This window comes from Lynx rufus, unplaced genomic scaffold, assembly GCF_022079265.1.
Source record: "Lynx rufus isolate CCGP_SWC_20201006 ecotype Redwood Valley unplaced genomic scaffold, mLynRuf1.p SCAF_11, whole genome shotgun sequence".
NCBI lineage: Eukaryota > Metazoa > Chordata > Mammalia > Carnivora > Felidae > Lynx > Lynx rufus.
In genome coordinates this window covers 26,805,001-26,819,319 of record NW_025814825.1, presented here as the reverse complement: position 1 = coordinate 26,819,319, position 14,319 = coordinate 26,805,001, and the positions used below count along the sequence as shown (strand labels likewise).

General features: G+C 45.7%; 1 protein-coding gene across 1 annotated transcript in view; it reads left to right on the top strand.

Moving 5' to 3' along the window:
• Window positions 1–14,319, top strand: part of ANTXRL (ANTXR like) — a 36,054-nt gene that overhangs the window by 2,529 nt on the left and 19,206 nt on the right. Inside the window, exons 2-9 of the mRNA XM_047072789.1 lie at window positions 7,201–7,272; window positions 8,566–8,637; window positions 12,314–12,395; window positions 12,496–12,529; window positions 13,550–13,629; window positions 13,706–13,774; window positions 14,114–14,194; window positions 14,284–14,319. The exon at window positions 14,284–14,319 is cut by the window's right edge and continues 25 nt beyond it. Of these exons, the coding sequence (XP_046928745.1) occupies window positions 7,201–7,272; window positions 8,566–8,637; window positions 12,314–12,395; window positions 12,496–12,529; window positions 13,550–13,629; window positions 13,706–13,774; window positions 14,114–14,194; window positions 14,284–14,319 (526 nt within the window). The remainder of the gene's footprint in view (window positions 1–7,200; window positions 7,273–8,565; window positions 8,638–12,313; window positions 12,396–12,495; window positions 12,530–13,549; window positions 13,630–13,705; window positions 13,775–14,113; window positions 14,195–14,283) is intronic.

Below are 14,319 nucleotides of genomic sequence, written 5' to 3'. Positions count from 1 at the left end.
CAGATACAATTGTGGAAGATGAGTATAAAATGCTACTAGAGAAGGCAGAGTCATGCACACTGGGGCTGGGAACTCCCCAGCACTGCAGGGCCCCCCTGTCCTCCCTGGATCAGCTCTCTTCTGAACTGCCCTTTGGGGTGCCAGGGTAGAGGTCAAATGCCTCTGCTTGTTGACTCTGCCAAGGCTCTCTGGGACCTCTCACCCATGTGATGAGCAGTTCTATTCGTTCATTCATTCCCTTAACAATTCGTCCACTCACAAATAATGACTGAGCAACTGAGTATGTTAGTCACTGTTTGGGCATGGGGATAAGGCATCAAACACTTCCTGGAGTTTCCATGAGGAGAGAGGAAATAAATAAAAGAGGAGAGGAGGTAGTGTGTCAGATGGGATTAGCACAGCCTGGAGGTGGGGGCCGGAATCAGGGCGGAAGGATGGGAAGTGCTGAGGGAGGGCCTGTTCTGAAGAGGTGGTCTGGGAAGGTGGGGCTGACAGACTAGAAGACGAAGGGGGATAAGAGGGTGTTTTTGAGCAGAGAGCGCATGCCATTGGGTCTTGGCTGAAAAGATCACAAATGAAGGGCCCAAGGGCAGACCAGTGTGGTGGTGGTGGTGGTGAGTGGGGGGGTAGGCTAATGCAGGGATTCAGGGAGGAGATAATGGGAGTATGGACCAGTAGGGCAGGGGTGGAGGTGCTGAGTGGACAGATTCTGGATCTATTTTGAAGAATCTATACATATTGAATGAGGGAGTTGCTCATGACTGGGGCATTTCTCTGGACTGGGGACAAGGGTAAAGGGGGAAGCAGCTTCATCGCTGAGTCTTCTGTAGGTAAATGTTATTACCCCTATTTCACAGATGAGGGAAGGAAGCCACGCAGGGCCAAGGAATGACCCCCTAAAGTCCTCAGATGGGAAGACATGGAACAGGAGTTGAAACTCTGGAATGTCTCCCTCCAAAGCCCATTCCAAAGTCCCTGAGGCTGAGTGGGTCCCTGCGGTGGTTTTGGAAGCAAACATAGTCTGTCACCTGCAGGAAAGCCTTGAGTGGTTCACTCCAACCTTATTCACTAGATTCATTATTTATTTGGTCATACACTAGATTGAACTGGATGAAAATTAGTGAGCCCTGCTGTGTGCCTGCACTATTTTCTCAGGCACCAGGGAGGTGGTGGGCCAGGGAGCTCCAGGCTGAGGGAGTGGCCAGTGCAAAGGCCTGAGAAGTGAGGCCCTCAGAGGATCCTGGGGGCGGGGGGAGAAGGGGGAGAAGGGAAGGGGACAGGCCAGTAGTGAGGCCTTGCGCACATGTAGAGGTGTGTTTTTCACTTCAAGGGCATCTGGACATTATTGAAAGAATCACTTTTATGAAAGGAGAGAAGGATCAGAACTGTGTTTTCAAAAATATCTCTTGGCTGCCTTGGGAAGGATAGATTGGAAGGGGGAAGGATGATAGCATCGCTGGAGTGGAAAGGGGAAGGGCCTAGAAGGTCCCAGGAGGACTGTGAGGCTGGAGAAAAAATTAGGAGCTCAGAACAGGTGTGTCTACTGAGAGGAGAAAGGGAAGACAGAATTTAGGGAGCACCCACATGTGTGGCACTGGTGGAGGAAGAGGGGTTTCCATAGAGGAGAGAGGGAGAGCTTCAGGACCCATCCAGGCGAAGGATGAAGCCTGTGCAGGATGCTCATTAGGGGATGCCTTGACGTTAATATCTGTGCAAGGGAACAGGCAACAATAGGATTCAGTGGAGCTTCAATGCAGACATGACAGCCTCACCTGATTCATGGGGAGCTTTGGAGCTAAAAGGTGCCTTCAGGGCTATGCCAAGTTGGGCCAAATGATTGGGCCATCAGTCACTTCAGGTGGGAACCTCAGGAAAGGCATGCTCTTAGGTAAGGCAACTCTGCAGGTGAAAGGATATTAGAGGGGATGACAGCTGAAGGAGCATCCTTGAAAGAGCATCCGTACTCAGCATGTTTGTGGTCTCACAGCTTCTCCGTCAGCTCAGGTGAACAGAACAGGACTATGCAGAGACAGTCTGTTGATCTGTGTACCACTTTTGGTGAACTATCCCATGCCTTTAATTTTTTTCCTTCTCAGGACCCCTCACAACCCTCAAGCTAGCCATGGCTTATGTGCTTTGATGAGGACAGAAGTCATTGGAATCTGTATACATTAAACACTATTTCCCCATTCATCCTTCCCCAAACCGTGGGAACCTCTATTCTATTTTCTATATCTATGAATTTGCCTATTCTAGGTAACTCATATAAGTGGAATCATGCAATAGTTTTTAATTTTGATGAAGTTTGATCTGTTTTTTCTTTTATTACCTGTGCTTTTGTTGCCATATCCAAAATACCATTACCAAATCCAACAGCATGAAGGTTTCCCCTATATTTTCTTCTAAAAAGTTTAATATTTTTAGTTCTTACATTTAGGTTTTGATTCATTTGAATTAATTTTTGTGGATGACATAAGAGCCTAACTACATTGTTTTGCATGTGAACATCCAGTTTTCCTAGTGCCATTTGTTGAAAATATTGTCCTTTCCCACATTGAATGGCCTTGGCATCCTTGTCAAAAATCAACTGAACATATATATGAGGGGTTATTTCTGTGCTCTTTATTCTATTCCATTAGTCTATATGTCTGTCTTTATGGCAGTACTACACTATTTCGATTATTGTAGCTTTGTAATAAATTTTGAAACCAGAAAATGTGAGTCCACAACCTTTGCTCTTATTCAAGATTTTTTAAAACTATTTAAGGTCTCTTAAGATTCAATATGAATTTTGGGATGGATTGTTCAGTTTCTGCAAGAAAAAAGTCATTGATTTTTAAAAAAAATTTTTTTAATCTTTATTTATTTTTGAGAGAGAGACAGACAGAGCATGAGAAGGGCAGGGACAGAGAGAGGGGGAGACACAGAATCTGAAGCAGGCTTCAGGCTCTGAGCTGTCAACACAGAGCCCAACACAGAGCAAGATCATGACCTGAGCCAAAGTTGGACACCAGGCATCCCGTCATTGACATTTTAATAAAGATTGCATTGAACCTGTAGATAGCCTTGGCTAGTATTGCCAGCTTTAGGATATTAGGTCTTCTAGTCCATGAATATGTGATGTTCTTCCAGTGATTTGTGTCTTTTAAATTTCTTTCAGCCATAGGGTCTAAGGGGTGGCTCAGTCAGTGGAGCATCTGACTCTTGATTTCAGCTCCAAACATGGTCTCATTGTCGTGAGATCAAGCCCCATGTCAGGCTTTGTGCTGAGTGTGAAGCCTACTTGGGATTCTCTCTCTCCCCCTCTCTCTCTGCCCCTTCCTCTCTCTCTCTCTCTCTCTCTCTCTCTCAAAATAAATAAACATTAAACAAATATAAAGTTCCTTCAGCCATATGTTGTAGTTTTCAGTGTACTAGTCTTCTGCCTCTGGTTAAATTTATTCATAAATATTTTGTTCTGTTTGATAATATTATAAATGGATTTATTTTCTTAATTTCCTTTTTGGAATGTTCATTGTTAGTGTATATCGAAATGCAACTGATTTTTATATGTTAATTTTGTATCCTGAAACTTTGCTGAATTCTTTTATTAGCTCAAATAGTTTTTTGTGTGTGGAATCTATGGGGTTTTTTACAGGTAAGATCATATCTAAGAACAGAGATAATTTTACATCTTCCTTTTCAATTTGGATGCCTTTTTTTCCCCTTGCCTAATTGATCTGGCTAGACTTCCAATACTACAATGAATTGAAATTATGAAACTGGGCATTTTTGTATTACTTTTGATCTTGGGAAAAGCTCTGGTCTTTCACCATCAATATGTTAACTGTGGGTTTTTCATATATGGCCCTTATTATGTTTATCATACAACATTTCTCTATTCCTAGTGGGAGTATTTTTGTGAAGGAAGTATGTTGGATTTTATCAAATCCTTTTTCTACATCAATTGAAATGATCATGTAGTTGGTTTTTTTTTCCCAATCTATTCTGCTAATTCTCTTCTATTCTGTTAATTACATTGTTTGATGTTTGCATGTTGAACTATGTTTCCATTGTGGAAATAAATCCTACTTGGTCATGGAATAAAAATCTTCTAATATGTTGCTAAATTCAGTTTGCTAGATTTTTGTTGCTGTTGAAGATTTTTGCATCCGTATTCCTATAGGATATTGGTCTGTACTTGTACTATTTGTCAGGCTTTGATATCAAGGTAATTCAGGCCTCATTGAATGAGTTTGGAAGTGTTCCCTCTTCTCCATTTTTTGAAAGAATTTGGAAGGGATTGGTGTTAACTCTTCATTAAATGTTTGGTGACAGTAACCTACAAAACCATCTGGTCCCAGGCTTTTCTCTTTGGGAAGATTTGTGTTTTCTGATTCAATCTCTTTACTAGACATAGGTCTATTCAAATTTTATATTTCTTCATGTTTCAGTTTTGGCAGGTTTGTGTGTTTCTAGGAATTTATCCATTTGTTCTAGATTTTCTAACTTGTTGGTATGTAATTATTCAGAGTAGTTTCTTATGATCCTGTATTTCTATAGTGTCAGTTGCAATGTCTCCTCTTCTATTTCTAATTTAAGTTAAATTTATGTATTTCAGCACCTTTGTTATTTTGTTTCTTGTGCTAACTTTGGACTTAATCTGTTCTCTTTTTTTTCCAGTTCCTTGACATGTAAAGTAAGGGTTTTTTTTTTATATTTTGCTATATCCTTAATATATGAATTTATCACTATAAATTTTCCTCTCAGAACTGCGCTTGCAACATTCTGTAGGTTTTGCTATTTGTTTCCATTTCCACTACTTTTAAGGTTTTCTTTTCCCATTTGGTTTTTTTCTTTCATGCATTGGTTGTTCAAAAGTATGTTGTTCAATTTTCACATAAATGTAGACTTTACATATTTCCTCTTGCTTTTTAAATGTTTATTTATTTATTTTGAGAGAGAGCACATGCAGGGAAGGGGCAGAGAGACAGAGAGAGAGAGAGAAAGAGAGAATCCCGAGTAGGCTCCGTGCTGTCAGTGCAGAGCCCGATGCAGGACTTGATCTCATTAACCATGAGACCATGACCTGAGCTGAAACCAAGAGTTGGATGCTCAACCAACAGAGCAACCCAGGTGCCCCTTCCTCTTGTTTTTTATTCCATGTAGTTGGAAAAGATAGCTGGTATGATTTAAGTATTTTTAAATTTGCTAAAATTTGTTTTGTGCCCTGTCATCTGATCTATCCTGGAGAATAATCTGTGTGGACCAGAAAAGAATGTGCATTCTGCAAAAGTTGGATGAAATATTCTATATATGTCTATTAAGTCCATTTGACCATGGTATGGTTCAATTCCCATGTTTCCTTGTTGATTTTCTGCCTAGATGATCTATCCATTGCTGAAACTGGGGCATTGAAGTTGCCTGTTATTATTGTATTGTTATCTTTTCGCCAGATTTGTTAGTATTGTTTAATATATTTAGGTGCTCAGATGTTGAGTACATATGTATTTATGATTGTTATATCTTCTTGATGTATTGACCATTTTATCATTATGTAATAACTTTCTTTGACTCTTGTTACCATTTTTGGCTTAAAGCCTATTTTGTCTGATATAAGTATAACTATCTAATTTCTTTTGGTTTTCACTTGGATGGAATATCTTGAGTTCCTTCACATTGAACCTACATGTGTCTTTAAAGCTTAATGAGTCTCTGGCAGGAAGCAATTAGTTGGGACTTGTGTTTTTATCCATCATTTTGCAGATTTTTCTTCTGGTAATATGACCCTGTTTCTAATAACATGTTAGTACTGATGCTGCTTTTTGCTGTTCGAGATTTACTCATTCTCTATTGACTTCTTATTATGAGGAAAGGGAATTAAGCTTTCTTATAGCTCAGCTCCCCTATCTGATTTTTCCCCATCCTTTCCATTCTCCCAGCATAGTTGTATCACTAGGGTGTTTTGGCCACAAGCTTCAATGATAGCAATATCTTCAAATATCTGCTAATCATCTCCATTCTCATTTAAGAGTGAGTCACTAGAACATGACTGGAGCTCTCTGTACTAGAAGCCCACATAGTTGTTTTCCATACTGCCTCCTTCCTAGGGATCTGTAAGTCCTGTGGTATTTTCTATGGCCAATGAATACTCATGTTGTCTATGTTCTAGAGTCTAAACCTTTCTTCAAAATCATCACAAACTGGAAACTTCCCCAGAGTAAGTAGGTGAGTTGCAGACTCTTGTTTCCTATAAATCTTCTTTGGAAGATCCTTTTCACACAGGGGGAAAACAGGAAAGAAAAGTAATAAGAAGGAGCATGGAAAGGGTTACCATTAATTAAGGAAGTTGTCCTGCACTTTAGCATGGAAGCTTCTGAGATAAAGTCTGCGTCATAGGTTGGTTGTCAGAGTCTAGTAATTTGCTACCCAACAGTTGTCCAACTCACCCTGATCTGCCTAGTGCGATGGGTAGAGCATGGGTGTTGAAGCTAGATCTGGGTTCAGATCCATGCTAACTATGGAAATTGTGGCAAATGTCATGACCTGTGAATCTCATGTGTAAAATGGGAATAATGCTGATATCATAGGGTTGCTCTGGAATTGGAAATCATGCATGTAAAGTGTCTGGTATGTGTGTGTCCATGAATAATAATCCTGACATCATTAGAAACGTCTATCCTTAGTTTCCTCATCATCTACTGGCAGTTTTAGATATAGCCTAGAAGAGGCAGAAGGAATAATAGAAAGGAAAAGCCAAGAGTACTTTGTAGGGATGTGGTGCCAAAGAGCTCTGCCTCGCACCAAACCATCCACACCTTCAAGGGGCAGGGGAGGAGCATTCATCTGGGAGACAATGGCAACCAGGAGAGCCAACAGATCAGAACTGGTGGGGGCTTTGCCAACCAATGCATCCCCCTTGTTTCTTGTCCAACAGTCTCACCTAGCATGACCAAATATCCTGGTTTGCCACCAGAAGTCCTTCAACCTCAGAGGTCCCTCAGTCCCAAGCACACAGGTCTCCCATAACTCACACTGATGAAAGTCACCACCAGGGTGACCCGCTGAAGTCACTGAAGGTGTGTGGTAGACTTTAGCTATGTGGAAGAGAGTAGGGATGAGGAGGTTGCTGAAGAGCCTGCAGGAGGGCAGAGAAGGCAGAAACTATTCCTACACGACAGATGTAACTCATCCCTCTCACTCGTGTTTCTTCATTTTCAGGTCAGGCAGTGTGAACAACAACTGGATGGACATTTACAACCTCGTGGAAGATTTTGTCAAAAAGTTCGAAAAGTATGGCTTCTCTGTGTTAATAGTGTGATTTCCTCTGCTAAACCCAGCACAGAGCTGTTTGGACTCAGTGAGCATTGGAGTCCCTTCATGCAGGAGCACAGAGCCCACAGTGAGGAAAAGACAAATCGCAGTGATTCCAAGGGCCCCAACAGCTTTACTTGGCTCCTGACTGAGAAGCTATATGACCGAGGACACAGTCTGTCTTTGAGGACCTAATAGATTAAGAAACAGGCAAACCAGTAACATAGTAATTAAACACCTGGTTTAAAGGTGTCAGGAGTCAAAAGAAAAGGCAAAGGGCTTATATGATGAGCTTAAGGAAAAAGCAAGAATTTTAATTCAAGGATAACTTCCAGAAGATGTGGCAATATTAACTAGGCTTTGATGGATGGGAAAGACAGGGTAACAGGAACCATCAGGGAGACTTCTTGTGGAGCGAGTAGTCTGGCAGCAGAGTAGGTTTAACTCAAGGAAGGGCCGGGAGATGAGGCTGCGCATGTCAGCTTGGGTCCATGGCCATAGCAGCTCATAATGCCAGCGCGCAGGACCTAGATCTCCTGCTGTGAGCAATAGGGAGCAACAGATGATTCATGATTAGAGGTCTGACATGAGTAAGGTAGTGTGTTAAGAAGAAAAGTTTGGCAGAAGTGGGTAAAATGAATGGGAACAAGAGCTAAAAGCAGTAGGGAATTCAGCTGGGGACCTATGGTACCAATTTAGCCGAGGGATAATGAGGGTCAACAAACCAAAAGACAGTGGACAGGAGCAGGAAAGAGAGGGATGTATATGAATGGCTGGCAAGGGGGAAGATAATTTCTTTGAGATGAGAAGAGTTGAGCTGGGGAAGACAGGCAAGGAAGGAAGGGCAGTGAAGCTCCAAAAAATGTTACAGAAGAGAGGCCAGGTGGAAGTCCCTCCTGCAAGAGTGTGTAGATGTCTATCTCCTTTTGCATGCAGCTGTCTGTGTGAGCAACTATCTGTGTGAGTGCCTGTGTGTGTGCGTGCACATGCATGTGCACATGAGAGAGAGAGACAAACAGGCAAACAGACAAACACTACTGGGGTGTTGTGAGTGTAAGGATGGACACTCCTCCCTTCCTAGAAGGCCACACATCTTACAGACCTCAGAATTCCTTACTAAGGTTATAGGAAGCTCTGGGGTTTGGGAAATGGACCCCAAAGCAGAAGAATTGGGATGGGGCAGGGAAACTGTCATGCACCTCTCCCTGGCTGCTCGTTCATCATTTGCAACCTGTGTTGGTGACTTCTCACAAGCATGTGCTTTCTCCCCAGCCCGAAACTGCGGATATCCTTCATCACCTACTCCACAGAGGGCCACACCCTCATGAAACTCACCTCAGATAAGTAAGTGCCACATTGACCCCCAAAACAGGCCCAGTGGGTGAGACTGATGAAACAGCCAGGGGGGAAATGGGTTCCCCGAGATCACAGTAGGGAGCCCACTGGTGTGCAGACTACTGGGCAGGCCTGAACTCCACTGTATACCCTGATGCCCAGGTCTAGCTCCCCTCCCCTCTCAGACCCCCGGCTGCTCTGACAATGGCCAACCCTGTGCAGCTTGACTATCTCCACCCCCTCTAAGCTTTGCCTTTCACCTGCCTGAGTCCTATCTTCATTCTTCCCTGTTCTTAGAACAGGCTGGCTGTGAGGACTCCCAGAATTTTTTGGAGCAGGTGTATGTTTTCTTTATAAATGGTGACCTGCATTAAGAACCTGCTGTTGTGTGTCACTCTCTACCTTGGGCCAGTGGGAATTCCAGTGAGAAAAAGTCATAACCAGGGAGGAAGGGTTGAGCAGCATCAAAGTTTTGATGGTCTCAGTGAAGGGATCTTGTTCCTTAAGTGGGTCTGAGACATGGGACCCCAAGAGTGGGGTCCTAAGCATCATGCTGGGAGAGGGTGCTTGAGAAAGTCATGACCACCATCCTAGGTTGGCCAAGGTGGGACCAGCAGTTTTCCCAAAGTCTGTAAACTGGGAATTATGGAGCTTTGAGTAGCTGGGTAAGGAGGTTAAGATTCTCAAAACACAAATGACTGGAGCCCACTTCAGAGAAAGTTAAGCATCAAGGAGAGGTTGAGCACCCTTAGGACTAGATGGACCCCAGTATTTGTGACACAGAGCCACATTCAGGACCATGGGAAGAAGCCAAGAGCAACAGAGTGAACAGCCATTCTGCAGAGGAGGGGTGTGGTGGTGTCAGTGCATGGAGACAGCACTCTCCTGCCTGACTCCAGGACAAGCAGGAGGAGAGGGCTGACTGCTCCAAGCACTAGTGGAGGCACAAATTTGTGTGTAGGTGGGGTTTTGCATTAGGACAGAGAGACCTGAGTGGGGTTGAGGTGGAAGGAAGCAAGTCCATTAAGAGAGACGCTGGCAGGTAGCAGAGAGATACAGGGCTGCGGGGCAGGGGGCTCTGGAGGAAGAGCTGCCCACTGGGGAGGGTAAGACCTCTGCCTCCTCCAAGGTGGGGGGCTCAGGGCCCAGATGTGAGAAGCTGTGGGGGGGCTCAGGGAGGGTCTCCCTGGTCATCTCTGGAGAGTGAACAAAGTAACATCTTCCCCAAGCCAGGGTTCAGGAGTGGGAGTGGGGCCTAGGGGAGTGGAAATGGTGTGAAATTGGTGGGAAGGGGCAAGATGTGCATCTGGGAAGACAGCTCACACTCAGATCAGGGCCCTAAAGCTGCCAGCTCCTAAACCCCCACAGGACCTTGACTGGAACTGGGCTCAGCCTGGGATTGGCCTTCCTAAACATGCCCCACTGCCTAGGAGTTGAGGAGGCCTTTGGCAGGGAGCCTGGGAAGGACCTCATGCAGAGAGAATCCAGGAGGGGACACTAGAGCCTGATATAGGTGTGACTCTTGAGGGTCTGCAGAGAATGTGCGAGCAGGGATGGGACCCTGCTTAATGCTTTCTGAGCCCTTTCTGCTAGGAGAGAGTAGGCTGAGGAGACACAGTTGAAAGGGGGCTTGTTCTGGGTACTAGAAAAGCCAGGGGCCCAGAGGCTAGGAAGCCCCCAGGGTTGATGGCGAGGAGGGTGACGACAGGGAAGAGATGGAGGGGATCCAAGGGGTTGAGACAGATGTTAAAGAGTAAGAAGGACTGCTAGGAGACAAGGAGCTGGTATCCCCTCCGTGGACATAGCTAGGAGCAAGGTTAGAGGAGCAACACTCCCTGGGGAGAGCCTGCTTGGGCAAGAAAAACCCTGGGGGCTCCTGGGCTAGACACTGGGAAGGGGTGGAAGAAAATCTTCTGGTATGTGGTGAGGGAGGGAGAGGGCTTCTGCTGAGTGCAGTAGCACCTGGTTTGGCCTCCACTGTCCATGGGTGCCAGGCCTCACCTCCTGGGCTGGGTGGGACTGGACCTGGGGCTCTCAGATCTCACCCCACAGCAACATCTCCACTTCCCACAGTGAGAAGCCCTCTCAGGGTCCCAGCTCTCCTAGCCTTGCTGTGCCAGCTCGGCCTGTCACATGGGATTAGCCTGAACCTAGGGCCCCAGTCCCACCTGTGAAATCCCCCTTAACAGCAGCCGCCTGGCCACATACCCATGGCAGCAAGGGGAGCACTGCCCCTCCACCTGCATGGGCAGCCCTTGAGGCACTTCCCCAGCTTTTGGCCTTTTTCTTCAGGAGTACGTGAACCCAGGAGCCCTAGTTCTCTCATTAAGCAGCTTGCTTCTTCCTTTGGTGTCAATCCAGAAGGGGAAGTGGTTTTTTTGGGGTGGTGGGAGGGCAACGAGCCAACCTCAGGATTCTGTGATAGGGTAAGATGGGACAGGGCAGGGCTATCAGCAGGATGACCTTTTCCAAACTCAGCCTTACCTGCTGAAGGAAGAGTGTGCCTTCCCAAGGGACCCAGTAGGTGCTAGAAGCCCTGCCAGTTACACTGTGAGTGCAGATTCACAGTGGCACATCCATGGGTGTGCCCCACATTCACCATGGATGATCAAGACAGGGCTCTTGAGGGTCCCCCAGGTAGTGTGCCTGAGACAGTGGTGAGTGCAGAAAAGCCAGGCCATACCCATGGGAGCAGCAGAGCAGCCTCCCCCCACCCCATGCTCACCAGATGGAGGACAGAGGAGGCCTGAGAAGGCCTGTTCATATCGAGGACACAGAGCATAAGGTCATGACCAGGCTACTTGATTTGTATCGTGTCCCGACTAGACAGGTCTGCACAGTGCACAGTGGCTCCAGGATGGCTTGGAGATGTTTTGTTTTGTTTTTTGTTTTTTATTGAAGTATAGCTGACACACATTAGTTTTACTTTAGTTATAGGCGTGTAACATAGTGACTTGACTCTTCTATACATTATGCTGTGCTCACCACAAGTGTAGCTACCATTTGTCACCTACGACATTATTACAACATCCTTGACTATATTCCCTTTGCTGTAGTTTTCATTCATGTGACTTTTTTATTCCATAACCGGAAGCCTGTATCTCCCACTGCCCTTCATCCATTCTGCCCGTCCCCACCGTCCCCTCCCCTCTGCAACCATCAGATAGTGCTCTGTATTTATGAGTCTGTTTCTGATTTTTGTCTGTTTTCTTCTTTGTTTTGTTTTTTGGATTTCACATATAAGCGAAATCATATAGTATTTTATCGCTCTGTCTGACTTAATCATTCGACATAACGTCATCTAGATCCATCCATGTTGTTGGAAATGGCAAGATCTGTTAATTTTCATGACTGGCTAAAGTTCCATTGAATATATACACCACATCTTCTGTATCCATTCATCTATCATTGGACACTTGAGTTGCTTCCAGACGTTGGTCATTGCAATGAACGTAGGGGTCCCTGTATCTTTTCAAATTAGCATTTTCATTTTCTTTGGGTAAACACCCAGTACTGGATCATATGGCATTTCCATTTTTAATTTTTTGAGGAACCTCCATAATTTTACCCACAGTGGCTGCACCAGTTTGCATTCCCACCAGCGGTGCACAAAGGTTAGCTTTGGGCTCTTTTTAATAGTCAATACCTCATACCACCACAATCCCTTTTCTGATTTTTTTTTCAGAAATGAAATAAGTGGTGGTCTTAATAAACTTCAGAATACAGTGCCTACTGGAGCCACAAACATGCATGAAGGATTTAAAAAGGTACCGAATCTAGAGCTCTGAGGATCTCTGCTTTCTGGAGTTCTTAGAGTATCCTGGGTCCTCCCACCCAGGACTCCAACACTCCTTCATTTCCTTGCAGGCAAATGAGCAGATTGAAAAAGCAAACTCTGGAGGTAAGCTTCCTGGTGACTTCATTACGGGCAGGTGTGGGGACAGAGCCAGGCCTGGACCTCAACGAGGTGCAGACCCTCCTTGGCCCCTTCTTAGCGCTGATTCTTGGAGCAAGGTGCTTGCCCTCTCTGTGCCACAGGTTCCTCCTCTGTGCAGTGAGGATGAAAACCACCCCCAGTGATGAGTCTCAGAACCACATGGGATCATGTGTGTACCATCTAGGCTCTTGGTAACTGTGAGGTGCATGACCAACACTTGGGCTGCCTGAACAAGAAAAGCCAAGGGAACCAGGAGCAGACAGGATTCTGTTTTCAGAAAAAAAGAGCTGGATTTCCCCGTTGCCCACGCTTTGTCTCCATCACATCTCTGGCCCTGATGCCTTTTCCCTGCGGTTCCTTCCCTTTGGTTGATGTCATCCTGTGACTGTGCCTCCAACACTGGAAATGGCTGTGCTCTGCCCAGAACCATGTTCATCTAGGTTAGGGCTCCAGCTCTTGCCAGGAAAGAAGCATGGGCCTGGTGGAGAAAGGCACTGAGCTGGGCATGGCATCCTCAGCTCTGAGAGCCTCTGACCTCACCTTCTGGATCCCTGGGCCTGTGGATACAGCAGGTCTTTCTGCACGTGCTTGCCTGAGCCAGAGTCCCGCCCTCCACCGAGCTGCGGGACACCTTGTACAGTTGAGTCTGGCTGTCACTCCCTTTGCTCATCTAAAAGGCTGACGCTTGTCCAGTGAAGTAAATGGAATTGCCTTTCAGGGCAAAGGTTGTGCGTCTGGTCATCGTGACCGTAGTAGGAAGGGCCGGAGCAGGGCTCAGTGCCGTCTGTAATGTGGGTCCTGCCTAAGTCCCCTCCTCCTTCCAGGACTGGGCTTCTAGTCCTCCAGGCACTTCTGATACTGGGTGCTAAGGTCGGGTGCCTGTCCTCTGGAGGAGGAGGTGTGAGGAGCAGTGCTGTGGACCCAGCAGCCTGCAGAGTGTCACTTGGGTGCCTTTACTGACCAGGCCACTTGCTTTTTCTGCAGAAAACAAAGTTCCTTCCATGATTATCTCCTTGACGGATGGAACACTGCTACCAGAGTCCTTTGATGAGACTAAGTACGAAGTGAGTCCAGTCCATCATTACCAGTATTTTGTTCCACATATTTAGTGATTTATACTCACCACTTTCCTTCTCTTAGGCTGCAAAGGCTCGGAAAATGGGGTCAACCATTTATGCCATTGGTGTAAAAGACTATAGGAAAGACCAGGTAATTCCAAACAGGTAACAAGGTGCCACCTGTAATCCTAGATGAGGAACTTTCAAAGACGGCTTACCCAGGGTTGCCCAAGGATGCTCCTCGGCAGAGGAGAATAATGGCTAACAAGGAAGAAATGAATAACAAATGTCATGTCAAATCTCCACACCCAAAGTGCGGAGTAAAGTAAAGTAAGGGCTTTCCCTTCCCTAACAGTGGGCTGCTGGCCAATGCCAGGGTCTGGGCCTCAGAGTCTAACATGGCATGAGGCAAGAGACTGCCTCCTGGGATGGGGACTTCTGTGTCCTAATCCTCTACCTATGAGCTCAAGTCACCTCCTCCCCCTTGTAGCTGTTGGAAATTGCAGACAGCCCAGAACACATGATTGGAGTGGACAATGGATTTAAGGAACTGAGAAGCATCGTAGAACCAGTGAGTACAGGATGTGAGAAAGGGGATGGGGTGACATCTCGCCACAACCTCCCGTGCACTGTCCCTGACCTGCCACCCCTCTATTCCAGCTCACAAGTAAGGCATGTATTGAAATTACAAAAGTG